The sequence below is a fragment of the Manis pentadactyla genome, chromosome 3 (assembly GCF_030020395.1).
Source record: "Manis pentadactyla isolate mManPen7 chromosome 3, mManPen7.hap1, whole genome shotgun sequence".
In the NCBI taxonomy this organism is placed as follows: domain Eukaryota; kingdom Metazoa; phylum Chordata; class Mammalia; order Pholidota; family Manidae; genus Manis; species Manis pentadactyla.
In genome coordinates, this window is record NC_080021.1 from 220,817,777 (window position 1) to 220,841,989 (window position 24,213).

The 24,213-nt window shown below is 60.9% G+C and overlaps 3 protein-coding genes across 3 annotated transcripts; all 3 read right to left on the bottom strand.

Moving 5' to 3' along the window:
• Positions 1–662: 662 nt before the first annotated feature.
• LOC118920546 (major allergen Can f 1) lies at positions 663–3,977 on the bottom strand. The gene is made up of 7 exons (XM_036901565.2): positions 3,818–3,977; positions 3,438–3,568; positions 3,065–3,135; positions 2,452–2,562; positions 1,666–1,764; positions 1,445–1,471; positions 663–803 (listed from the first exon to the last, which is right to left on the bottom strand). Exons 1-6 carry the CDS (start codon positions 3,905–3,907, stop codon positions 1,455–1,457), a joined length of 519 nt encoding a protein of 172 aa, XP_036757460.1. The 5' UTR covers positions 3,908–3,977; the 3' UTR covers positions 663–803; positions 1,445–1,454.
• A 4,899-nt stretch (positions 3,978–8,876) lies between these two features.
• LOC118920547 (uncharacterized) lies at positions 8,877–10,852 on the bottom strand. The gene is made up of 2 exons (XM_036901569.2): positions 9,327–10,852; positions 8,877–9,223 (listed from the first exon to the last, which is right to left on the bottom strand). Exons 1-2 carry the CDS (start codon positions 9,752–9,754, stop codon positions 9,019–9,021), a joined length of 633 nt encoding a protein of 210 aa, XP_036757464.2. The 5' UTR covers positions 9,755–10,852; the 3' UTR covers positions 8,877–9,018.
• A 3,676-nt stretch (positions 10,853–14,528) lies between these two features.
• Positions 14,529–23,151, bottom strand: LOC118920285 (epididymal-specific lipocalin-10). The gene is made up of 8 exons (XM_057499422.1): positions 23,062–23,151; positions 22,752–22,959; positions 17,882–17,967; positions 17,220–17,359; positions 16,827–16,897; positions 16,406–16,513; positions 15,443–15,541; positions 14,529–15,087 (listed from the first exon to the last, which is right to left on the bottom strand). Exons 1-8 carry the CDS (start codon positions 23,149–23,151, stop codon positions 15,059–15,061), a joined length of 831 nt encoding a protein of 276 aa, XP_057355405.1. The 3' UTR covers positions 14,529–15,058.
• Positions 23,152–24,213: the final 1,062 nt, after the last annotated feature.

Consider the following 24,213-nt stretch of genomic DNA (forward strand, 5'->3'; position numbering starts at 1 on the left):
CCAGGATGGTCCCCTGTCAGACCTCAGCACCCCCACCCTGAGTCTTAGCCTGCAGCCACAAGGGACCCTGGGCCCAGGCCCCCGCCAGCCTGCAGCCTCGCCCTGCACAGCCCCCTGGGGGCAGCCATGCCATGACATGGCCCACTGAGGGGTAGATCAGAGTGAGGCAGACAAACGGGGCAGGGCCCTGGAGTCCCGAGGCTCAGGCAGCCACCAGGACCCCCGCAGGTGCCTGGCTGGAGGGTCTGGCCTCTTTGCAGGGTCAGCACTGTCTCTACAGAACATGTGAAGCCGAGGCTGGTGAGGCCTGGGACGGCCTGGCCCCCAGCCCCAGGGGGGCGCTGGTGCTGCTGCTGGGACCCCCGCCCAGGGTTGCCTGCCCAAGCCCCAGCACTCTGCATTTGGGCTCTGCTGTGTCCAGGAGAACCCCGGAATGCTGGCTGCTCCCCACCAGCGACTGTGGGCCTTGACCTGCACAGGGGGAGCCCACACACCCACTGTCTCCAGGGAGGCTGGGCTGGGCTCCCCCTCCCACCATTTGCCACACTCACACGGAGAGCCAGGGCACCCCTGAGTTCCCCCCTCTTCCCTGCCCCGGCTTGCCCAGTGGCTCCCCATTCCCAGCCCACCTGAGGGCCCCACAGACACACAGAGGCAGCAGGGATGCTGAAGCTCTTTATGAGGAGCCAGGAGAGGGGGTGGAGGGCGAGAGGGGTGCACGGGCCCAGGCTCCTTCCACGTCCTGCAGGACAGAGGGTCCCCATGGGGCTTCCAGGGCTGCTGGGGGGCCATGGTGCCCCGTCCTGGGGAGGAGGGGTCAGTGAGGCTGCAGTTGGAGGGCAGGGGGCCGCAGTGGGGGTGCAGGTGTGCACTCTGGGAACTTCTAAGCAGACAGAAGGGGACCTCTGCGCTGCCCACAGGCTCCAAGCCCACTTGCAGAGGTGCGGCAGGCGGCTCCAGGCCAGTGGACGGCTCTATGAGCACCTGGGCAGGTGACCGTGGATGAGCTGCTGAAACTCAAACTCCAGTTTCCAGAAGGATCCGCAGGGGGACAGACCCCAGAGATCTGAAGCATCCGCCCGTGGCCGCTGTGTTCCTGACTCTGAAGCAACTCACTGGGTAAAGAGTCACCACGACTGTTCTGGGTGACGGGGGGCTTCATGCCTGCCGGCAAGCACTCTGGAAGCCGGGTGGAGACGCTCCCCACTCACACTGAGCCCACAGATCGCTCATCCAAAGTGGGCTTCCTGACTTCGTGGGGACTTACACTCCTAGACCTAAGCTAAGGAGACACTGTGTGCCAGTGACTCCAGGAGCAGAAACCCCACCTGCCTGGTGGGGCCTCCTGCCCGGGTGGGGTGAGGGCGGGGGACCGTACGGCCTTCCGAAGCCCCACTGATCCCGAGACTTACTTCGTCCTGTGCCTCTACAGCTGTTCACTTACCCTAACCTCTTCAAGGAGGGCAGGTTTCTGCAGAAAAGGAAACACACGGGATTCAGTAAACCCCAAGGTTCCAGTTGGGGCCCCAGGCCCTGTTCATTGACTGTTTCACACGATCCCAGAAGCACAGTGACAAAGTCAGATGTGGTTGTTCTCGCAAGATGCCACTCTGCTGGCTGTGCCAGTGTGGGGGCGCGGGGCAGAACCAGGCAAGGCCCTCCTACCACTTTGGTGGGGGATGAAGATCTCTAAGGCCAATCCCCCAGCTCTTGCGATCTCCTTAAAATCCTGCAAGGCCTCCTGGTTGTTCTCTGGGTCTCTTCCTGTGGGTGGAGCCGAGAGACACAGGGTGAGAGGCAGAACCGAGGACTGCTGGCATCTCCAAGCCTGGGCAGGCGCTGGCGCCCGTGGGGTGTGGACCCGGAGGCCCCTCGGCTGGAGGGAGAGCCGGGCAGCTGTGAGCATCTGGCGCGCAGCCTGTGCAGCATGGCCGGGGGCCGAGCCCCTGGCTTCTCTCTGGGCAGGACAGGCCGCAGACCCCTCCCGGCTGCACAGGCAGATCCCCTCCCAGGACCTGGGCCCCCGCTGGGGGCTGTTCTCGCAGGAGACCCTCTCGGGGGCCTGTCTTCAGGCTGGGGTGGCACTGAGGACGCCCCCTTGAGCCACCTCCCCCAAACGAAGCCCCAGAAGCTGGAATGCCCCTCCTAGGTGGGCTCCTCAGTGCACCCCCAAAGGCACGGTGCTATGGATGACATTGCAAGGATCCACTCCCACAAGCCACATGGGTGGCCCTATGACACTTGAGACATGACACATGTTCCCTGTGCCACAGTGTCCTCTGCTCTTCCTGTGCCCCAACAGCTGAGACCTAGACTGGGAATCACCGGGTGGTGGTGCGGAGCTTTCTTCAGGAATCCCAGTGAGAAGGAAACTGCCGGGGGGTTCCCCGGGGAGGGTGAGGGAGGGTGGGGCTGGGCAGACGGTCGCAGGCGCTGGGGCCAGAGCCTCACCCACGAGCTTGGCCATCCGGACCTGCTTGCCGTGGAGCTCGCCCTCACAGTAGAGAATGTAGTGGCCCTCCACGCGCGACGGCCTGATGTACACCACACGCTTGCCCCCGTCTGCGGAGGAGCAGCAGCACCATCCTGAAGCAGGACCCTCCAGAAGGATCGGAGCCCGTCCGGCACCCCAGCAGCACAGCTGACCTGCCCCCCCTCCCTTCTGGGCTGAACCCCCCGCTGCAGGCCCCACACCAGGAGGGCCCCACATCCACAACCTGCGGGTCTCAGAGCGGCTTCAGGTTGTGGGGTGCGAGGAGGTGGAGCATGGGGTGCTCAGCTCCTAACCCCAGATGCCACTGCTCCCCGCCCCCATGTGGGCACAGCCCTCCCACGGGAGCCCCCCAGGCAGGCCAGCCCCTTCTGGGAACGAAGCCATCACACTTGGCATCAGCTGTGCATATCCTGAAGGCACACTGACCAATACGAGGTGGCATTTAGTGGGGTGAGAAAGGAGGGGAGCTTCACAGGTTAAAAGGCCACCCCAGAGCTGCACCAGCTGCCCCCCACACCCGCCGTCCCAGAGTGTGCACGGCGCCACCTGCTGAGGCTCCCCGGGACTCACAGGCCAAGTATTTGCCAGATTCGCTGGTTTTCTCCAGGAACTGTTTTAGCTGCTGGCACTGACCATCTATCCTGGAATACAGAGGCCACTGGACACTGCCTGGGTGCCCACATTGGCAGCATGCCAAGCCTGGCAACAGCGCCCCACCTGGAGCAGCTATAGGGCACGGTGCCCCCAGGGACGCCCCTGCCCCTGGGGCCCCTCCCTGCAGCCCCCTCCATGGGGTGTCCCCTCAAAGCCGCCCAGTGCCGAGTATATTAGGAGGGCCCAGAAGGACACAGGGCAGTCTGCCACCCCACCAGACGCTGGCTCTCCTAGTGTGGGGAGGGGAGGCCACAGGAGATTGCAGGTCGCCTGGTGGGCAGACACTCACAGCATGGTGATTGTGGCTTCCAGGTTACCCCCCTCCAGGACCGTAAGGGTCATGGGGGTCACCGAGTCTGGCTTCTTCCAAGGAATGTCCTGGTCTGAAGTCATGGCCTTCATATACCATTTCCCTGACACCTGGGGAGAGTTCCCTCCTGTCAGGGCTTAAGCCAAACCCCCAGGCCTCGCCCTCCCAGCAAATGCTCTGCACCCTCACCAGAGCTGCCCAGATGCCAGCTCCCCGCCCCAGCAGGTCCCTCTGCACCTGGGACCCTCTAACACAGACCCTTTGCTCTGTCTGACCGTTCCCTCAGAAGCAGGGCCTACAACCAGTGTCTCTGCCTCTCCCCGTGCCCCTGCAACCCTCCTGCCCCATCTGAGTCTCACATCCGAAGTTTTCTCCCCCAAGGCCAGGGGCTCCTGGGCCTGTAGGGCAGCAATGAGGCTGAGGCTGACGGTCAGGAACAGGGTCCTCATCTCCAGGGCTCTGTGCTCACAGCTACCAATAGGCGTCAGTTGCTGGGGCTCAGAGAGGCTGCGCTGGCCCCTGACACAACGGCCCTTTATATCCCCCAGCCAGGGTCCTCTGGGGAATTTGGCACAGACGATCGACCTATCCCTTCCCAGCCATAGACCGGGGCCAGTTCTGCAGTGGAGCAGATAAAATGCCATTATCCTGAGCAGAGAGGACCAACGCCCACTAGCCCCCAGCGACCGCCAGGGCAGTGCCACTGCCCAGGAGGAAGGATTTGCAGGAATGGTCCTGGAGGGAAGCCACAGAGGGGCCGCACAAAGTGCCAGCGGACTCCGTGCCCGCCTGTCCCCAGCAGCTGGTCTTGCATGCTTGCGGGCAGCCAGGGGTACAGGCTGCATCAGAGCACCATGGGCTGAGGTCTCTGTGTGCCCCCCGCATCCCAGGGCAGTTTTTCAACCTCCAGCCCAGCATCAAAAAGAGGGACCTACTGGTACCTCTCAGCCCCAAACAGAGCCTGATAGCACAGGCGTGAACAGGGACAGCCAAGGCAGATGAAGGGGTGTGGGTGTATGTGTGCACGTGCACACACTCACGTGTGCACATCACACGCCCACGGGATGAAAGGGAAGCACAGCCTGCCTGGAGGTGAGGCCTCAGTCCAGGAGGATGAGGGCTTGGATGCAGCCTCCAAGGCTGATCGGGGACTAGCCCTCCCCCGAGGTGGCAGCCATCTGTGATCCCCTCCATAGGGCAGCAAAAGGGATGCCCAGGCAGGGGAGGGAGGTAGAGGCCACGTCAGGGCCTCTGGACAGACAGTGGTGGCACAGTGACAGAGAGAGGAGAGCGTGTGTTGATCCAGCGTCCCCACCTGAACACAAGCTAGTTCACGGTGTTCCAAGTCAGCCACAAAATGTCAAGTGGAAAAAATCAGATTAAAAATGAATAATCGGTACAGGAACTCCTTCCAGATAATGAACAGTGTGACAAGCACTGCACGAGCCCAGCACAATGAGGAAGGTGCCTGAGATGAGGAGGGTGAAGCCGTGAGGCTGGCTCCAGCCACAGAGAGCACGACACAGCGCACTGCGCGTGTTGCCGGGGGGGCCACAATGAGGAACACTCAGCGGGGCCCCAAAGACCCAACCCCCAGAACCCAGCCCTGCGGGAAGGAGACCCACCAGGTCAGAGGAGCAGAGGGGCCTGAAAGAGCAGCCGACGTACTGGGACAGGCTGCACATCTCCAGGCCACACGCAGAGATCAAATGGTGCAGAGGGCAGTAACCCAGAGTGAGCAGCCCTGGAAAGTGCACGTGCACACAGACACACACGCACACACGCACTCACACACATATACACAGATATGCATATATATATACATACACACACACATACACACATGCACAAACATGCACACACAAAGAGAAGTTAGTAGCCAGAATAGGAAGTGGGTTCCAATTTAGATAACGGGAGTTACAAAGACAAGTGCAGAAAAAGAGAGGAGCTTGGGATTCTCCTGAAGACGTGAGATCCCAGATCATACACACCAGTGATGAGCAAAATAGAGAAACCCTCCCCAGAATGACACAGAGAGCTGCAGGTCATCCGGGATCAGGGGGCAGTGAAATTACCAGGGAGCAAGCACACCCCCGGGGGAGGGGGCGGTGAACTGCGGCTGGGCAGGCTCCCTGCAGTGCTCGTTGCTGGAGACGATGGGGAACGTCACCTGGCCTCAGCTTTGCGTTGGGCCCAGCGGCTCTCATGGAACAGGAAGGTGGAATGGAGACATGGGAGACGCAAGGGAGCGAGGGCTGAGCGCTCCCGACTCCCACCACAGGCGCTTCTCAAGGGTGAACCTGGAGGGGCAGTCCAGGCACCAGCACCAGGACTAGGAAGGTAAATCAGCAAAGTCGATCAACTACCAGGCAACACCTTACACACTAGTATAGCAGAGCCCCCCCCTTGTTTCGGCTACACAGCAATGAAATCAGAATCCATGAAGAACAGAGTGGTATTATATAAAGACACATCCAAACAAAAAATGTACCTGAACAACTCATGGGTTGGAGAGGAAATCATATGAAAAATACAGAATATTGAGAGCTGAAAAGCTATAAACAGTGATCTATCAAACGTAAAGGCAATACACACTACAGTCTGGATGTGTGTGGCCCCAGATCATCTGCTGGCATCCTGACCCTTGGCTGTGATGTGCAGGAGGCGGGGCCTCTGTGGTGTCGAGGTCACGAGGAGCCTCCAAGAACAGGATTGGCGCTGTTATAAGGGGACCCCCGAGTGCACCCTCGCCCCTGCTGCCACAGAAGGACGCAGCAAGGAGACAGTCTCCGAACCAGGACCCAGGCCCTCACCAGAAACCAAATTTGCCATCACCAGCATCTTGGACCTCCAGCCTGCATCCGTGCCGAGAGTCAGGTGCCCGTGCATCCCAACCATCAGCAATAAAAAATGAGCTCTGACCGCCTGTGCTAGAGCGGATTCTGAGCTATCTTTCTATCCTCCTTATAAAAAATAGTGGAGCGTCAGTTTCATAGGAAATGATAATCCTGAGTAACAGCTAAAGTCATGGGAAAAAGAGGTGTTTTTAGAGGTATGCCACGTATCAACTAATCAAATTTTATGGTTTGGGGTGTTAATGATACTTGATCAGCTTTTTAATGTGTGAGGGGGTTTTCTCACTCCAAACAATATTTATTTTAGGTCTAATGTGACTCATCATTGTGTTCTTTGCCCTGCACCCCATCTGCATCAGGGTGTCCCCGTTGAGCCTCCTTGCCTCCTGGGTGACCCCCGAGTGTTCCATCAGTGGACTCCCAGCCCGCCCTGCCTGAGTCTAGATATGTCCTTCCACCTCCCTGCCCTGTGACCCCCCAGCACAGTTGCCCCCTCCTGGGGAAGAAGGGCCTCACCGCCCGGCCTGCAGGGGCCACATCACAGCCGACAGGGTGTCTCTGTAGCTTCCTCCCTCAGGCGGGTTGGGTCCAGGCCTCCCTACCAGGGCTCACTCGCTCTTCCTGAGCTGGACGTACAGACCCCTTGAACTTAACCTGAGCCCCAGGGTGCAACGGGATAGCCAGAAGGCCTGTGTTTGCTCCCAGGAAAGGTCATGCTGTGTTTGTGTTCCTGCTCTGTCTTCCTGAGCAAGGCCCCGGCTGACCTGCACACTGGACTCCTTTGTACCATACCAGTCTGCTCATGATACAGTGAATGTCACACAAAGGTACGTGCCTGGGGGCCATCTAGACCGTGTCCTCCGGTCTGGGCTGCCAGGTTGATGGCAGTGGCTGTGGCCTCCTGGGGAGGCTTGGCCAACCTTCCTCACCTTGACCCCAGGGTGGGGAGCTCCTCACAGGCTCCCCACGCCCTCATCCCAGAAGGTGGAGGCCAGGGAACAGGGCTACTGGAGACAGACCTCTCCCAGGCAGTGGCGTCTGGGAGACCTGGTAAGGTCAGCACAGGGATCCTGGCAGGATGGCCCGGCCAGCATGGGCCCCAGCAGCCAGGAGGGGTGGGCGGGTGCACCAGGAGCATGCAAAGCTCTTAGCCACACTTCTCCCTGGGCACTGGACACCTTCCTCTGGGTGCAGCTGGGCCGGCCAGCCCAGACCAACCCCAGCTGTCCTACAAGATGATGACCTGTGCACTGTCCTGATGGCCTCAGGGTCCAGGACAAAGAGGGGCAGGAGGGAGGGAGGCGTCACGAGCCGTGAGGAGGGAGCCATGTGAAAATCCCTGTGGGCCTCCTGGCAGCTCCGGCCCAGCCAGGGAGAACCAGGCCTCTGGACTGCTGCCTGGGGTTCTCGGCCCACTCCCAAGCAGGCCCCCAGCTCACACACAGCTGCGTAGGGGGAGACTGGACGTGTCCCAGGTGGGCCTGTGTGGGAGGCCCCCTCCTCTGCCCTTCCTCCTGAGCACCTGCCCTTCCCCATGTGACCCGGGAAGGTGACCCTCTGGGGCCCTGGTGACACTAAGGAACTGAATTGTTTGTGATTCATGTGGGTAAAATTGTGATATTTCCAGAATCTCTCTCCTGGCTTATCAAATGGCATTCCTCAGGGGTGGAGAGCAGTTCAGCTCCATATCAGCGGGTAATTACCCGGCAACCGAGGGCTGATCTGAACCTGAAAGGTCAGGGGGAGGGCTTGTTTGCTTCTGCCAGAGCAGGAGAGAGAGACGGCCCCAGACTGCAGTTTGTAAGCAATAAGGGTTTTAAGCTGTATTTCTCCCTTTGACTGATTTCGGTTTTAGAGGTTTTTTGCTCTGGGATTTCCTCTCCCTGAAGTTACATTCAGAAAGGCCTTTGTGGTGAAAGTTTTCAAGGTGCAGATAAATTCGTAAGAATAAAACTATTGGTGCTGTCTTACGTATAATTGTGAAATTTTAAAAATGTCCTAAATGCCCGAAATTGGGACAAATAAATAATGAAATAGCTGTAGGGTTGAGGTTTAATGGCATTATTTGGAGATTTCCGCCATCATTTATCAATTTTGAAAAAAAACATTGTTTTCAATATCCAAGAGGTAGGTACAGTTAGAGCCCACAGCCTCACCACACGGTGATCTGCTCCAACTGGCCAACAGAAGCAGGCGGAGGGCGACGTGCTGTTCCCATGCCGTCCCCTCCCGCGGAGGGGTGAGGGGCTCAGCCTGCGCTGGGCAGCCGCCCACCTCCCCATGAGCCCTCCGTGAGGCTGAGGCTGCACCTTCCAGAGGCGCGGGCTCTGAGAACGACAGCCCCCCACCTCCCCACCTGCCGCACAGCCCGGGCCCAGGTCTGAGCCACTGGGCCCTTTCAAAGGCCCCCTCCTGGCCCTTCCCCTTTCTGCCTTTGCGAGGCCTTACTTGTAATTGCCCGTGGGTGACCCCTCACCGGCCCCCCCACCCCCCGCCCCACATATACCAGATACTTATACAAAGGCTGCCCTCTGGACAGAGGGTGCTGAACCAGAGAGGATCTTTAACTCCTACTTTGGGATTTTCACCGTTTTCTGATTTTTGCATAATCAGGATCAAATAATGTGATTTGTATTAAACAGAAGGCAATATATTTGCATTGTAATGTTTACACTTTTAAGACAAAAAAATGTAAATTGCTATGCTTACAGTCTCAACCCTCCCACCCCACCCCACCCACCAACAAATCCCCAGGGATTCAGACCGGGATGACAGACCGGGTCCATCTGGGCTGCCCAGGCTTCTGTTTCTGCCCTTCGCATCTGCTCCTTTAGCTGCCCCCAGGGTGCCCCTCCGGGCAGATGGACGTTTCCTGGTGTCCTGGGGCTGCTGTGCAGTCCGGAGCTGTTACTGCAGGAGGCAGGGGCCAGATGAGGCTTTGGGTGCCACTGTTGGTGGCTGGCCCGGCATCCACGTGCCCCCCACCCAGACAGGCACCCTCCTGGACATTGACCGCCCTCCCAGCTCCATGGGGAGTCTGACTGAGCCAAGGGCCACCCCAGCCCTCTGGTGGCTCTGAGATGAGCCGGAGACGTGAGAACAGGAGCAGAGGCGGCTGAGAACCACGGCAGGAGCCTCCAGGTCCCCCACGTGATCACGGAAGCCTGGACGGCGGTCCGGAGGGTGGCGCGGCAGGAGGGGAGGCGTGGTGGTGACGGGCGTGGGCGTCAAGGGCGGCAGCTCTGGGCAGCGCGGGGTCAGGAGCGGCGAGATGAGTGGCTCCTCGCAGGCCACAGCCCCAGGGTGCACCGCGGCCGGGTCCCAGCTGCAAGGGCCGAGCCTCTGCCGAAGCACAGGATGCGTCCCTGAAACGGACCCGGTCAGGCAGGAGAAGGTTGACGGGGAGCTGGGAGCGGAGCCCGATGCGCTGTCACGAAGCATAGGCGGAGGGGCGACCTCAGAGGCGGCTTCTTGCAGGAGCCCCCCACTGCCCCCGCTGGAGCTGCCGGGAGGGCCCCTCCCCGTTGCCAAGGACTGAGGGTTTGGGCCAGGCCCTGCTCTTTTTATACCAATCAGAGGGTGCTGAGTTTTTGCCTTCTTTGCATAATCCGCGGGCCAATCAGATCGTGCTGGGTTTTCAGCTTATTTGCGTGGAGAGCCAAGGGAAGCAGCAGCCAGTGCCTGGAGCAGAGCGGCGCGCGCTCCGCCGGGCACCCCCGCTCCTGCTGCAGGCCGCAGGCGCTCCTTCCCCTCCGTCGGGCTCTGCTGGGTCTTCAGAGCCGCAGCAGCTCACCTTGAGCCCCGCAACTACGCAGCGCTTTGTGCCTGCGGGAAACCGAGCCCCGTGTGCACGCAGGTTTTTGCGGGCCCAGCAGCGGGCCGGGAGCCCCCAGCACCGGCCGCCAGGCAGCAGGGCCAGGCAGAACCTGCGACCTCCAAGGGCCAGCCCAACGCCCCCCACCTTCATCAGCTAAAGGCCAGAGCTGTCTCCTCACAGACCTCGGGGTCCGTCTGCTTTGTCTGCTTCGTCATAGGGAGGAGAGGGTGTTCACGGTCGGGTGCCTGGGCTGGGACTCCCACACACCCTGCCCTGCAGCTCCGCTCCGGCCCCATCCCTTGGGACCATGGTTACATTCTCCTGCTTTGCCTCAGCTGAGGGACAGACCACTTCCAGATCACCTCTGATTATTTTAACAAGTTGGCGGGTGTCCCTTACATCCCGTAATATTCATCCCTCCTAAATGTACAAGTAAATGTTAATAGTGCATTTGAAGGGCTGTGGCAACCTTCACCATATTCCTGTTCTAGAACATTCCTGACCCCTCAAAGGACCCCCCGTGCCCACCAATCCCACCCCAGGCCCTGGAGGCCAGGAATCCACTTTCCACCACTGCAGATCATCCCGTTCTGGGCGGGCCACGGAAGGGGACTCACAAGACAGTGGCCTTTGGGGCTGGCCCCCTTCACTCAGCATGAGACTTCCCAAGGTCCATCCTAATCTTTAATTCATCTGGGATTTCCCTTTCCAATAAGAAAAATACTGTTTCCAATAAATACAGAAATTAACCAGTCCCCATGTAAAATATGCAGACAGACACAAAAGAGACCTGTTGTTTGACTCCATTGACAGGAAACATCCAGAATGGAGGAAGGAGCCGAGAGAGAGAGAGAGAGAGAGAGAGAGAGAGAGAGAGAGAGAGAGAGAGAGAGAGGAGAGAGGGCAGATGGGGGCTGCTGGGGCTGGAGGAGGGGCGGTGGGGGGCGCGGGCCGGCAGGGCTGACTGTGGGGAGTGACGCGCTCTGACCTGGCCGCTGCTGACGGCCACACACACTGTACTGTGCAGAGTGCTAAAGAAGCTTTCAGATTAAACTATAAAACAAAATTTTATTATATTTACATTTTAAAGGATAAAATATAAAAAGCAATGAAAATGTAAATGGAAAAAAGAACCCTAGGTAAAAACGCAAACGGGAGACAGGGTCTGTGGGGAAGGGAAGTCGGGGTAGCAGGACAGGGGGGCCATGTGGCTGGGGAGAGAGTGCCAAGGGCGGCTCCAAAGTCGGCCTTCCTGGCAGGGGTGCAGTTTCCTGAGCGGCTCTGGGTCCCTTACAGAGGCAGGGGAAGGATGGGGGTAGGCTGTCCCTGCAGGGTTTATGGCCTTCAGACGCACTGGGCCTCCTGCAGACCCAAACTGGGGCCCAGCAATCCTGCAGTGTTGCATGGTCAAGACTGGGACCTGGGTCTCCTGCAGAGAAAGGAGCAGGAGAAGGGGCCAATCTCCCTGCAGGAGGTCACAGGACGACATAGAGGGGTGGGGAAAGCCCAGTGTGCAACTCAAACGGGCCGGGGCATGTTCAGGGACCTTGGACCTATTCCCAGTTTCCCATGGAGGATGACAGAACTGAAGCACAGGCACGGTCCCCTCTGACACACATGCGTCCAGGGCCTCTGCTAGGCTCCCACTCGGGTCCGAGGGGCTCGCTCAGCACGTGGGGCAGCAGCAGGACGGCCCCCAGGGTCCCCTCCTCCTGATCCTCACCCTGGGCCAGCCCCCTCCCTCCCCTGGAGGGCTGCTGACTTTGTCACTGGGTCTAAGGAACAGCAAATGGCCAAGTGAGGGCGTGTCACTTCCAAGACCGGTTAGAAGACGCGTGCGGCTTGTCTGGTTCCCTCTCTCCTGAGTTCTTTACATCTCTGTCTCTCAGAGGAGCTGGACCTGAAGCTCCAGGGGCCATGGGAGGGACCTCGGAAGCCACTTGTCCCCGGTTTGGCTCCCGTGTCTTGGCATCCAGGTCACTCCTGAGGCCTCACCCAACCCACTCCAGATGGGGACTTGTCCCTGGTCCCTGGACGAGGGGTCCCGGGCTCTGCCACGTCCTGCAGCACCCAGGTCCACAGGCTGCCCTCTGCTCAGGACGTGGAGCACAGTGGGTCATGGGCAGAGAACCCAGGCCCACAGCCTCTCACAAGCCTGTGGGGCCCTGGGATCACCCCCTCTGCACCCACTTCCAGGGGAGTCAGCTGCGGCCTTGCCTCCGGCAGGCCCCTCTGCACAAGGGGTCTCATCCCTGGTCAGGCGCCCAGAGTGGCAGGAACAGGGCCCCAGGACTGTGCTCCCCGGGCTTCCCTGGGGATGGCCCCAGCCATGCAGCCACCCGGGCACATGGGGCATCCCGCCTTCAGTGTGGCATGCCTCCCCCACCGTGGGGACCCTGGCATGCTGCTCGGAGTTGGGGGCCCCTGCCTGCCCCAGGCCCTGCTGCCACCAACCTCTTCTTCTTTCCCCTTGGCCCCTCCCCAGTATCCACTGCCCTTCTGACCCCCTGCTGGGTAGTCACTGTGTGTGTGTGTGTGTGTGTGTGTGCGCGCGCGCGCACGTGCGCACGTGTGCCTGTGCATGCATGCACAGGCACACCTGTGCCCACCTGGAGATGCCCAGAGGAAAGGGCTCCACGTGGGAACACGTGGCAGGGTCCCCCAGGACCCCAGGGGCTCTCACTCCCAGTGTAGATGCCATGGGAGAGCTGAGCCCTAACATAGGATCACATCCAGCACATGGGGATGCAGAAGGGGGACAAAAGCGGTTCCAGGTTCCACAGCTGAGCACGGCCTCAGTATGTGGCAAGTCAAGACTGTGGGGTGACATGAGAACATCAGGGAGAATCCAGGTGTGCCCAGAAGCACCTCAGGCTGCACGCCTGGGCTTCCTGGATGCCCCAAGCCCTGTCCATCAGTTGGCAGAGACCCAAATTCTAATAATCCAGCACAGAGCTCTGGGCTCGGCTTTTGGGACCTGGAGCAAATTAGACTCAGATGAATAGGAAACCCACAAGGCAGGTAAAGGTGCTGTGTTGGCAAAAACCCTCAGGGAGGTGTGCAAAGTGCAGACGGGCCTCTGGGGCCCCCAGCTTTCTACAGGCAGGAACGGGCTGGGACACATGCCTCCTTCAGAAGAGGCCAGTGCGAGCAACCAGCACAGGCAGAAGGGAGGCGGTCCCAGAGGGCATAGGTGAGAGGACAACAGACGGGGACCCTGTCACCAAAGCAGGGAACACCCCAGCCCCAGAGTAGGGAGACGCAAGCATGTGGTCTCAGCAGGTCTGCCACCACCCTGTGTCCTGGCCTTCCTCCTGACAGGGGGTTTTTGGCCCCCTTTTACCCTGTCCCTCCGGGACTGAGCACTTGAGGGTCTGCCAACTTCTCGCTTTGTCCGAAGGTGTGTGACCCATGGACCTTCATAGGACACGGTTCACAGGGGCTGGTACCCCAGCCTGGCACCCTGATCAGTGAGCCCTGGGGTCCTGAATCAAGGCGGGCTGGTGGCCTCTGCAAACGAGGCTGTGCACCTCCCGGCCTCCTGGCTCAGGGTTTGGCCCCGTGACTTGCTTTGGCTCAGAAGATGAGGCATAAAGTGCCATGTGCCCACACTCAGCCCTGTGAGGACTCGGGTTTCCTGCCAGACTGCTCTGCCTCGACAGTGCCATGAGACAAGCATGCCCGGGTCAGCCCGCGGGTCAGAGGGACAGAGGGGCACGTGGAGCCGAGCCTTCCCCTGAGCCAGCCCAGATCCACCCCCACACTGCACCCCCAAACCTCAAGAACAACCCCGACTGAGACCAACAGGGCTGCCCTGCTGAGCCCAGCCCCCATAGGCTGGCCCCACGCTGACCCCCAGGTGGCAAAGCGAAAGCCACTGGTCCTGGTTTACGACACAGAGATCTGTGGTTGTTACGTGGCAGTAGCCGACCAGTCCCTTCCCATGACTTCCTCCTCGGGTGGCCTCATCCACGCCTGTGACTTCCACTAGCAAATATATGTCAGCAACTCCACGGTGTCTGCCTCCCACCTAGACTCGGCTCAGAACCCCAGCTCCCTATGTGGCGTCTCCACCTGGAGGTCCTGGAGGAGCTGCGCCTCTCCCCGTGTTCCCTCTCCTGTGTCTGAACCCCACTTAGGATCCCTGGACCCATGCCCTTCTCTCCACATCTACCGCTCCGGGGTCATTTCCTCTTCCAGGGACATCTGCTGCCCAGGCCCACCCATCTTACTCGCTATCCTTCATTGCTCACTCACACGTCACCTCCTCCAGGAAGCTCTCCTGGACCCCTCTTCCCCCACCTGGAATGAGTCACCTGCTGTGGTTTCGTGCTTGTCCCTTCTAGGTGCATTTCTCAGAGTCTGCCTCGTGTGCATGGCGGGCTGCTTGGACATCTGCCTCTCCTGGGAAGGCACCAGTTCTGTCAGAGCTCCTTTTGCCTTATGCCCCCTGCCCTCTCTCAGGCAGCTGGCACAATGCCTGGCACATGGCAGGTGCTTATGAATGTTTGGTGATCAGCAAACAGCTCCCTGAGAAAGTACAGAATGTCAAGGACCACAGAGAGCAATGGCCTAGACTCACTGTGGGCAGGATGCAGGGCAAGGGCGCACTGGGCCAGCCTGAGGTTTATTCACAGCAGACAAGGGGTGGCAGCATCTTTCTGCCACGTAACCTGCAGGACACAGGCAGAAGGGACCTGGTTTGGCAACCCCTGCCAGCCATCCTGGACCCTCCTACCCCCATCTCTCGATGATAAAAGATACCTTTTGGGCTAAAGTCATGGCCCTGAGTTTCACACGAGCAATGGCCTGGGGTCACCAAACACTTCTCAACAAACAGTTGGATGTGAAGACATGCAATCTGGAACAACGCTCCTGGGGTCTAGTGGAACCACGATCTGGGTCCCAAAGGAGCGGGTGACTCACCCTCACGGCAGGATGGTGTGTGCACAGGAGGCTGTTGGGGGAAGGAGGTGTGGGGAGGGCTGGCACTGCTCAGGGAGCCTGTGTCTGCCCTTGAACATGGGTGCCACCCCTGCCCCACATATATGCTAGTCTGAGGGACTGCAGTGGGCAGGGCCACGCAGCCCCTGGTCCTCTAGCCACAGCTGCAGAGACCTGAACAGATGGGCCCGTGTGCACGGGTGCCACCCGCACAGGGCCCGTGAGCCAGGTGCTGACACAGGCCCGGAGGCGCCAGGGGAAGCATGTGGGTGTGCCTGGCTGCTGGCTGCAGATCCTGGGCCTCCACCTGGTCCTGTGCAGGGATGGGCAGGGCCAGGGCCTGTGGTCCAGACCGAACCATGCCTTACCATCCTTCGGGAGGATGGTGGCACTCCTGGTGAGCTCCAGAACCTCGCACGTGTCTACAAAGCTTTTCAAGCTCAGGACGCTGGACGTGCTCTGTCTGCCTGCGGCGGAGAGTCAGGGTCACCACCGCCAGGGTGCTCCCTGACCCCGGCCCCAGCAGCCTCCATGCTGCCTTCCAAGCCTATAGGACAGAGAAGCGCAGGTCAGCTGAGGGAAGGAGGGGAACGGGAAACGCTGCACCACTCCCTCCCTGCTCCAAGGCAGGTGGGGGTCCCAGGGAGGCTCTGGGGGTGAGGTCACCCCAGGGTCACTTGGGCAGTCCGCTCTGCTCACCAGTGGCCTCTGGTCAGCTCTGGAACCCTCCCAGACATGCTCATGAGACTGCGCCTCCCCAGGACCCTCCCCCTGCAACAGGGCAGCTCCTGCCCCCGCCTGGTGAGCTGGGAGCCTGAAGTGGGCTCGTGCCTCCTTCCCCACCCGCCACCTCCACACCACCTGCCCCCGGGGCCAGAAGCTCTTGGCTTTCCACATGCAACCCTGTCTACCTGCCTGCTCCCCTAATCCTGCCGTCAGCTGGGAGGCCTCTGCACCCCCTGTACAGTCCATCCCACTCACCCCTGCCCACCAGCCTGCATCCCATGAGCCATGTCTGACCCACGGACAGCCTATGCCCTGAGCCCCACTGTGACGCGGTCAGGGCACGGAGCCTCGGGAGGTGATTGGGACTGGCTGAGGCCAGGAGGGCAGGGTCCCCACAACAGGCTTGGTGTCCTAACATGGGGAGGAAGAGACCAGAGCGCCCCACACAGCCAGGAGGCGAACCGGTCGCCTGCGCACAACCAGGCTGGCCACAGCGGGCGAGGCCTCCCTCTTGCCAGCATGCCCACCCTGGAGCCCAGCCCCTCCGGCCCCTCTGGCCCTCACGGCCCCACCCCCATGCTCACCACCCAGGCTGCCGGACTCACCGAGGAGCAGCAGGGTCTTGAAGGCCTGGCCAGCCCGCCCCAGGCGCAGGTAGACCACGCCGTAGCTGTAGTCAGTGGACAGCACACAGAAGCCTTGGACGCCCTTCACTGGAAGGGAGGCAAGCAGAGGGCGCTCGCCATGCTGGGCCATGTCCCCGTGCCCTGCCTCCCCCTCCTGCACAGAGGGCCCCACCCTGCAGGCTGGGGGTGCACACCACGCTGCCTCCGGGCCCACGCCCACCAGCTGCCCTGTGTCTGGGGGGTCCGCCCACCACCACCCCTATTCTCCAGGGCACAGGGCTGCTGGGGTTCATGGGGTCAGGGCGCTGTGGGGTCAGGGCACCACATCCAGTGCTCAGGGGCCTTAAGCCCGCAGACGTGCCCACTGCAGGTTTCTCCCACCCCAGGCTGTCACACGCACACATATTCCTGAACACGGCTTTCTTCCTGTCTTTCCACAGGATCAGCGCATGGGCCTGGCAGCCCTGTGGCCTGGGGGAGTGAGGTGGCCGCGAGCTCGCAGCCAGGGAGCCCCTTCTTGCCTCTGTTCTGGAATTTTCCAGTTTGGACCAGGGCCCACCCCTCAGTATAGGCAAAATGCTCCAAACACCCACTGCCTGCTAAGTGCCCTCATGGCTGGCTGCCCTCCTAAAATCAGCCCTTTGAATTTTAGGGGTAGGAAGTGAAGGAGCTCTGGACTTCCAAGCAGACACATGGGGCTGGCTGCCCCTGCTCAGCCCCCTCCCCATCCTGGGCTGTTTGCACCAGGGGGTCTGAAAGGGGTGTGCCGGGACCCCAGCTGCAGCCCGCTCGCTGGCTGAAGGCCAGGACCACCTTCAGCTGACCGGCCTTGTGAGCCTGCGGTGCACACGCCCCCAGCTTCCTCTTGTCTCTGCCAGGCACGAGCCCCCGGGCATCAGAGGCTGTGGCCGGAATATACCAAAACCCTGGACACTGTGGAGAGGGCGCTCGCAGGGCGAACACAGAAGCGGGAGCTGCCCTCCCAGCTCCCCAGCCACCCGGGGCTGGGCCGCGTGGAGGTTCCTTCGCGCGGGGGCCTCCTGGGCCCCTTTCCTTCCTGCCCGCCTGTGCCCTGACCACTGATTCTTCCTGCCAGGAGCCCATTCCCCCGGGCACCACACACCCACACCCATCCCCCCCAGAGCCTCCTGCCAGCTGGCATCTCGCCGCTCCAGGGCACGCTCTGCTCCTTACCCCTCCTCCTGGCCCACCTGGCATCTCCCAGCGACCTTGGGCATGTGTGCCTGGGGCGCCCAGCCCTGCCCTCTCCCGGACCCGCAGTCCTTCAGGTGGGCAGCCCTGCTAGGTGGGCAGAAACCCATGCCAGAACCTCCCACGAGCCTCGGGGGGCTGCCCGCGGCCTCCGGACGGCCCTTGGAGGACGTTCAGGGAGCCGTCTGGCAGCAGCCGCACCCACACCAGCACCTGGCCTGGGACTGTGGGCTCAAGGCTCGCCGTGCTCCAGCTGAGGTTGTGGGAGTCCCTGGGGAGCAGCTCCCGTGGCTGGGACCCCACAGCCAGCCCCAGCGCCAGGACCAGCCCTGTTGGCAACCACCCTGGCCCCATCCCCACTCGCCTCCACCGGCGACCAGGATGCAGCCTTGAAATCTCCCTGCCTGCCAGCCCTGCCCTGGGCGTCGGCCAACCCAGAGCCTCGAGCCAGCGGGCCAGCAGGAAGGGAGGGGGGCTTTGGGCCCTACCCACCCTCAGCCCCTGCGCTCAGCCCCCAAGGTGCACAGCCACTCGGGGGGCACTGCCTGCCAGGGAGGCCCCTGAACACGGAAGTCATCATGTCCCCAAGGCCACTTTCTGGGCCTCAGGTCACCGTGTGTCCCCTGGAGCTGTCTTGCCGGGCAGTGAAAGCCCCGGGCCTCCCATCCTACCCCCAGGAGAGAGGCCCACACCGGGCAGTGTCCCTGGGAGCCACGTCTCAGGGAAATTTGCAAGGGCTGTCACCATGAGGATGGGCTCAGACGGTGCCCGCGCTGATGCCAGGCTACCTTCTTGGTTCCCTGAGCAGGTACTAATGGCCAGGATGGGGCCGCACGTGTGTGTGCATATGTACATGTGTGTGTGCGTGCATGTGTGCATGTACGTGCTAGTCCAACCTTGCAGAGCCAGCCCTGCGTGCCCCTCGCCTGACCGTGAGCCATGGGAAGCCCCCAGCCTGCTTCCAGCCAGCCCCTCAATGGCCCATGCTTCGGCCAGGACTTCGGGTAGGCCCTCCAAAACACAGGAGGGCTGACAGGCTCAGGCCCTCCGGGGTCCCTGGCCCCTGCCCCTGCCCCCGAGCCCCAGGCTGGCAAAGCCAAGCACTGCCTGAGCCCAGTGCCCTGTCCGAACTGCATTCAGACCACACTCTTGCTCCAACCCAGGAAGACTAGCCTCCCGCCGGCCCAGGAACCACGGTCACACTGCAGGAGGAGCAGCTGCCTGCAGCCCAGGCCCCACCTCGGAGCTGGACCCTGAGGGACTCTGCCGAGGGACCCCCGGTCCAGAGGTGGCTCCGTGCTCTGCGGTTCAGTCCTTGGCGCGCCCGCCCGCCCAATCTTCTCCCTCTGGTGTCTTCTCAGAGCCCTGGCCGGCTCTTCCCGAGCCTGCACGGGGCTGCCTGGCACACAGGCAAGGGGCCCCGGGCGGGCTTGTGGATTCAGTTTATTTGGCCCACAGCAGAAGCCCAGCACCCGGTACCCCAACATGCCCAAGGCTGGGAACAGGAGCCCCCGGGTGCAGGGACGGTCACACCTTGGGAGAAACCCCAGCAGGCCTGGCCCTCTGTCCATTGGCCCCACCCACTGCTGGCATGTGGAGCCTGTCAGTCACCGATGGACAGCACGCAAGGGCCTGTCCCAGCTCATCCTGGAGCAGCTGGGCTGGGATGGGCCCCCGCCCCCCATCCTGCCCCACTGGGGACAGATGCCATCCCCCCTGCACACTACAGGGCAAGGCCTGGGGTACCAGGTGGGCCGGCCAGGCAGAGTGCTGTCCCCTATCCTCAGGGCTGGTGCCAAACCTGACAAAATGAGGTCCCTCGCCTCTGGTGGAGAGTTCTGATGAAGCTCAGGATGCAGTCACCCCTCCCCTTCCACCAGCACTGGCCCTGCCTGCACGGGGCTGGGGCCACTGCAGGGGACCCGGGCCCAGGGCTGAGGGTGGCAGAGCCCAGCCCAATGACAGCCAGGCCGGGAAACCGGGCCGCGCCCACGCTGGTCCAGGTCAGGCCGCCAGGGCCATCTTCCTACTGGAATTTTCAAACACCCATCCACCAGAATTTTGTTTCAGCAGCCCCATGACCTTCAGGTCACATCTCTCCAGCCTGGAAAAGAAAGGCCTGGTGTCAGCTCAAGTCCAGACGCAAGAGGAGAGGAGGCAAGACTTCCTCTGCCCAGACTGGCCACTGGCAGCGTGGCGGCCAGAAACCCTGCTCTCCAGCGAAGGGTGGCATCTGGGACACTGCGTGGTGGGTCGGCCCCCGCCCCTCTCCCCCTGCCTGCCAGGGCCACAGAGGGGCCTCAGCAGGCGTAAGGGGAGCAGCGGTTTTGGACAGAGATTTGCCATCAAAGGGGCCATTGTTCCCTGCTGGCTGCGGGCGACATGAGCAAACCCTGCAGAAGCGGCAGTGGCCGGCCTCACCCGGGAGAGCTCAGGCCACAGTGCGGGCAGACAGAGCGGCAGGATTACTAGGAAAAGATTGTGGTTTCCCCAGGGAAAATTCCAAGTACAGTGAAAATGGGGCTGGGAGGTGCCTTCTGAGCAACTGTCACAGAACCCAGAATCCCCAGGGGAGAGGCTGACGTTCACGTCTACACACAGATAACAAGAAACCCTTCGTGCCAGGACACTCCTCGGTGCTGTGAGAAAAATGACAGACTAGGAAATATATTTGCAACTCACCTTTATCACAGACAAGTGACTAATATCCCTGATATCTGAGGGTTCTTATAGATCAGTAAAAACACACCCAAGAAGAAAATACACAAAAGATTTGAGCAGCGTGCTGGGAAGGAAACACAAAGGGGCCGTTAACATAAACCTAGATGCCCGTCGGCTCTTGTCATTGGAGAATGGGGCATAAAATCTAACACAAGGCCATTGTGCCTGTCAGATGGCAAAGGACAAAGAGGGAGTGGATGCCCAGTACAGGCAACGGTTTGCAGACCAGCCATGCACCTCTTGAAGCACTCTCAACAGAAGTACAGACATGCCTTGACCCCTAGGGATTTATCCTTCAGAGAGACCCCTCAGTGGGAAGGTGCCAGGGTCCGCTCCCCAAAGTATATTTTCAACCATAAACAATCGTTCACTGCCATCTGTCGTCCATCAGCAGAGCCCTGGAAGGAAGCCGGGTGGAGTATTGCATGGCTATGGACAAGAACCAGAGCAGAGCTCCTCAGAAGACGGGGCCCAGGGCCATCACAGGAGCCAACACTCCCACGCCTGGGGCCCTAGGGCTGTGAGGAGCACCTCGAAGAGAGATTTGCACACCCGTGTTCACAGCAGTGGGGTGCTCACAAAGCCAAAAGGTGGAGGCGGGGCACATGTCCATCACCACCAACGGATAAACAAAACACGGGCCTTGCACACCATGAGTACCACTCAGCCCTCAAAAGGAGGGACTCCCAATGGGCACTACTGCACATGTGGGCCTCAGGGACACTGCGCTCCGTGAGACAGGCCCGATGCAGGAGGACAGACCCTGTGGGACTCCACTCCCAGGAGGCCCCTGGAGGGTCAGGTCCACAGGGACGGAGGGTGGGTGGGGGGCTCGGGGCTGGGGAGGGCGGGGAGGAGTGTTCAGTGGGGACAGAGCCTTCATCTGGGAAGATGGGAAGTTCTGGATGGTGAGGATGAATGTGCCACCGTGCAAATGTGACTGATGCCCCCAGCTGCACACTTGGAAGTGGCTAAGATGGCAATGGCTATGTTCAGTTTATTTTACCACAATTTTTTTTAATTTAATAAAGGCAAAGAGAATAACATTTTACATGCTTTAAAAGCAAGCAGAGACTCTGTGGACCAATACAGACCAGTGTCCAGCACACACGAGCTGTGTGGGCCTGGACATCTCTGAGGGGCCCCCAGTGAGAATCTGGGCTGCCTACGTGGTGGACCAGCCGAGGCAGGGAGGACAGCCGGCACTGCGTGCCCTGGGGACTCTGGTCCTCCAACCCTGCAAATGTATTTCCTATTCACAGGTCAAAAGGTGAAAGTAAATTAATAATAAAAAGCAAGGTCCACTCTCCCCTCATATAAGCCCTGAGCTGCATGAGCTGTCAGCCGGGCACACTTGGCCTGGCCAACCCAGGGTCTGGCCAAGGTCCTCAGACAGATGTGCATTGACAGCAGCATTGAGAGAGGCCATCGACCAGTCACACCAACAGGCTGACACCAGAAGGAGTGTCTGAGACCCGCAGCAACCCTCCTGGTCCACACATGGCCTGTGGTTCCCCACGGGAGCCCAGGGGACCTCAGATGCCAAGTGTCTGTATTTGGGTGTTTTATCCCACCCACCTCATCGGGACGCCCCAGTCACGCAGCTTTGGGAGCTAACACCTGTGACATGTCTGACCCTGTGTGCCCCCAGCACGGCCAAGCCACCACCTTAACCCAGACCTCCTCTGTCCTTACCAACCCATGGCCAGGTGCAGCCCAGGTGGCAGGGCCCCCCTCCTGAAGGCAGTCTCCAGGGCAGGAGGGAGGGCCCCAGGGAGCAGGGGAAGGGCCTCCCCCTGGACTGCGTCTGCCTGAGCTGCTCAGGCCCGTGCTGTGAAGCCAGGCTGCCAGGACAATGCCCACTTTCACCTACCAGCAGGATGGGCTCAGCCTCCTCCATGCAAAGGGTGCACAATGCCACCACAGACCCCGGGCACCCCAGGTGACAAGGCTGCCCACCGGCTCTTCCAGCACCCCCACCAGCTGTGTGGGTCAGCTGACACGCGGCCTGACACTGCAGGGCCAGCTTGACAACAGGGACCACATCCCGTGGGCATTCACTTTCTGGGCCAGTGGCTGTTGGGCGCAGATGCATGACCCCCTCTAATGGCAGCTCGAGAACACGAAGAAGAGGCCCCTCCCCACTGACAGGAGCCTCCACCAAGCTGACCATGGGCCTGGAGGGCAGAGGCCAGTCCTACTCGGATGCCCTCCAGGCCTGGAGTCCAGGGATGCAGTCCAACGAGGAGGGCAGGGCAGGGGGCCGGGCATGCCTTGTGCAGGTTTTGTGTGGCCTCTGGGCCTGGCCATCTGGACTCAGCCTGTGGGGCCTGCGACCACAGCCTTGCCTGCCGAGGAAGACCCCCCTGGGACCCAGGCCACACCCACTCACCTGGGCCTGGGAGACCAAGGGTCACCATGACCCCCTCAATGTTGTTTGTGGCCTTCTCCACAGCAAAGTCCTTTTCACCGGAGGCCACGGCAAGAACATACCAGGACCCCAGCAGCTGAAGGGGGCAGGAGCAGGAGAGGGTCCTTCTCACCTGGGAGCCCAGGGGCCCCTCATGCGGGCCAGCCCGACCCCCACAGCCCATGCTGGTCTGGGGCAGGGGAGCCCAGAGTCTGTGTGGCCTCACAGGGGGTCCTGGCCCCTGAGACCAGTGTGCCCCAGGCATGTGCTGGCACCTACAGTGGGGCTGCACCTGCTTAGGGTCCAGCCTCCCCAGCCACACTGCCTGGAACCTGGGCACTGAGGCCAAGGCCAGAAGCATGGTCAGCAGCACATCCCTCATCCTCCCAGTGGCCTGCGCACCAGCACGCACACCTTGGGGCCCAGGGTATGTAGCCCCAGCAGCCCCGGGACACCCCTTTATATGGTTCTGCATGTGTTGCTGTGGGTGGCCGCTCACCAGGACACCACTCCTGCATGGTGGCAAAATCACCCAAGGCCTGGGCAGCACAACTGTTCAGTGGTGGCCCCCATGGCCTCGTGCCCTGCCCACACATGCTGGAGAGCGGGGAGCTCCGGGGAGCGTGCCCGGACCTTTCTAAGTCAACACTGCCCTGTGAGTCCCTGCTTCTCTAGCTTCCTGCCACCTGGAAGTTTCCAGAATATGCATCCCAACCCCTCCTCCCCTCCTCCCCTCTCCCAGGAGCCCGTGCTCCCCTCACTTAGTCTGGGGTGGGCAGAGATCTTGCTCCTGCACCCAGGCCGGCAACAGGCCAAGGTCAGAGACACACAGGAAAGAGCAGTTCTCCCGGAAACTGTGGTTGTGGTTTGGGATATCTTTGTTTCAATCATTAAAAACACAAAAAGTCCCCAGTTTTTATAAAGGCTACCACCCCTTCGGGGCCCACACACCCTTCTGCTCTGCTGGCTGTGGCCTGTTGCCTCCATGCAGTCACCCCAGCCCAGAATGCTCTGTTCCTCCCTCCCGCTGCTCTGGCCGGCCTCAGCCCTGCCACCTCCCACCTCTGCTCTCTGTGACCCTGGCTGGGCCCCAGGGAAGCTATCTGGGCCAGGGCTTCCTGCCCTGGGTCGTCTGAGCCCCTGCCTGGGAGCAGAGGGCAGAGGGCTCAGCATGATCTATCTGGGCCCCCAAAACCCTGGCCAGGCTTCCTTCACTAGGTGTGTGGGGGGTGGAACCTTCAAACTACATTTTTCCGCTTGATTCCAGGGGTTCTGTTGACACAAGAACAGGCAGGCTTGGGGAGGTGAAGGGAAGGAGGCTGTTTGTCCTACCAGGGCGCCCCAAGGAAGGGTCTCTGATAAGCCACCGCACCAGCCCCTGCCCGGGAGATGCGCCCCACCTGTAAAGGGGAATTAAAGTAAACCCGCCCTTTGCACAAACTGG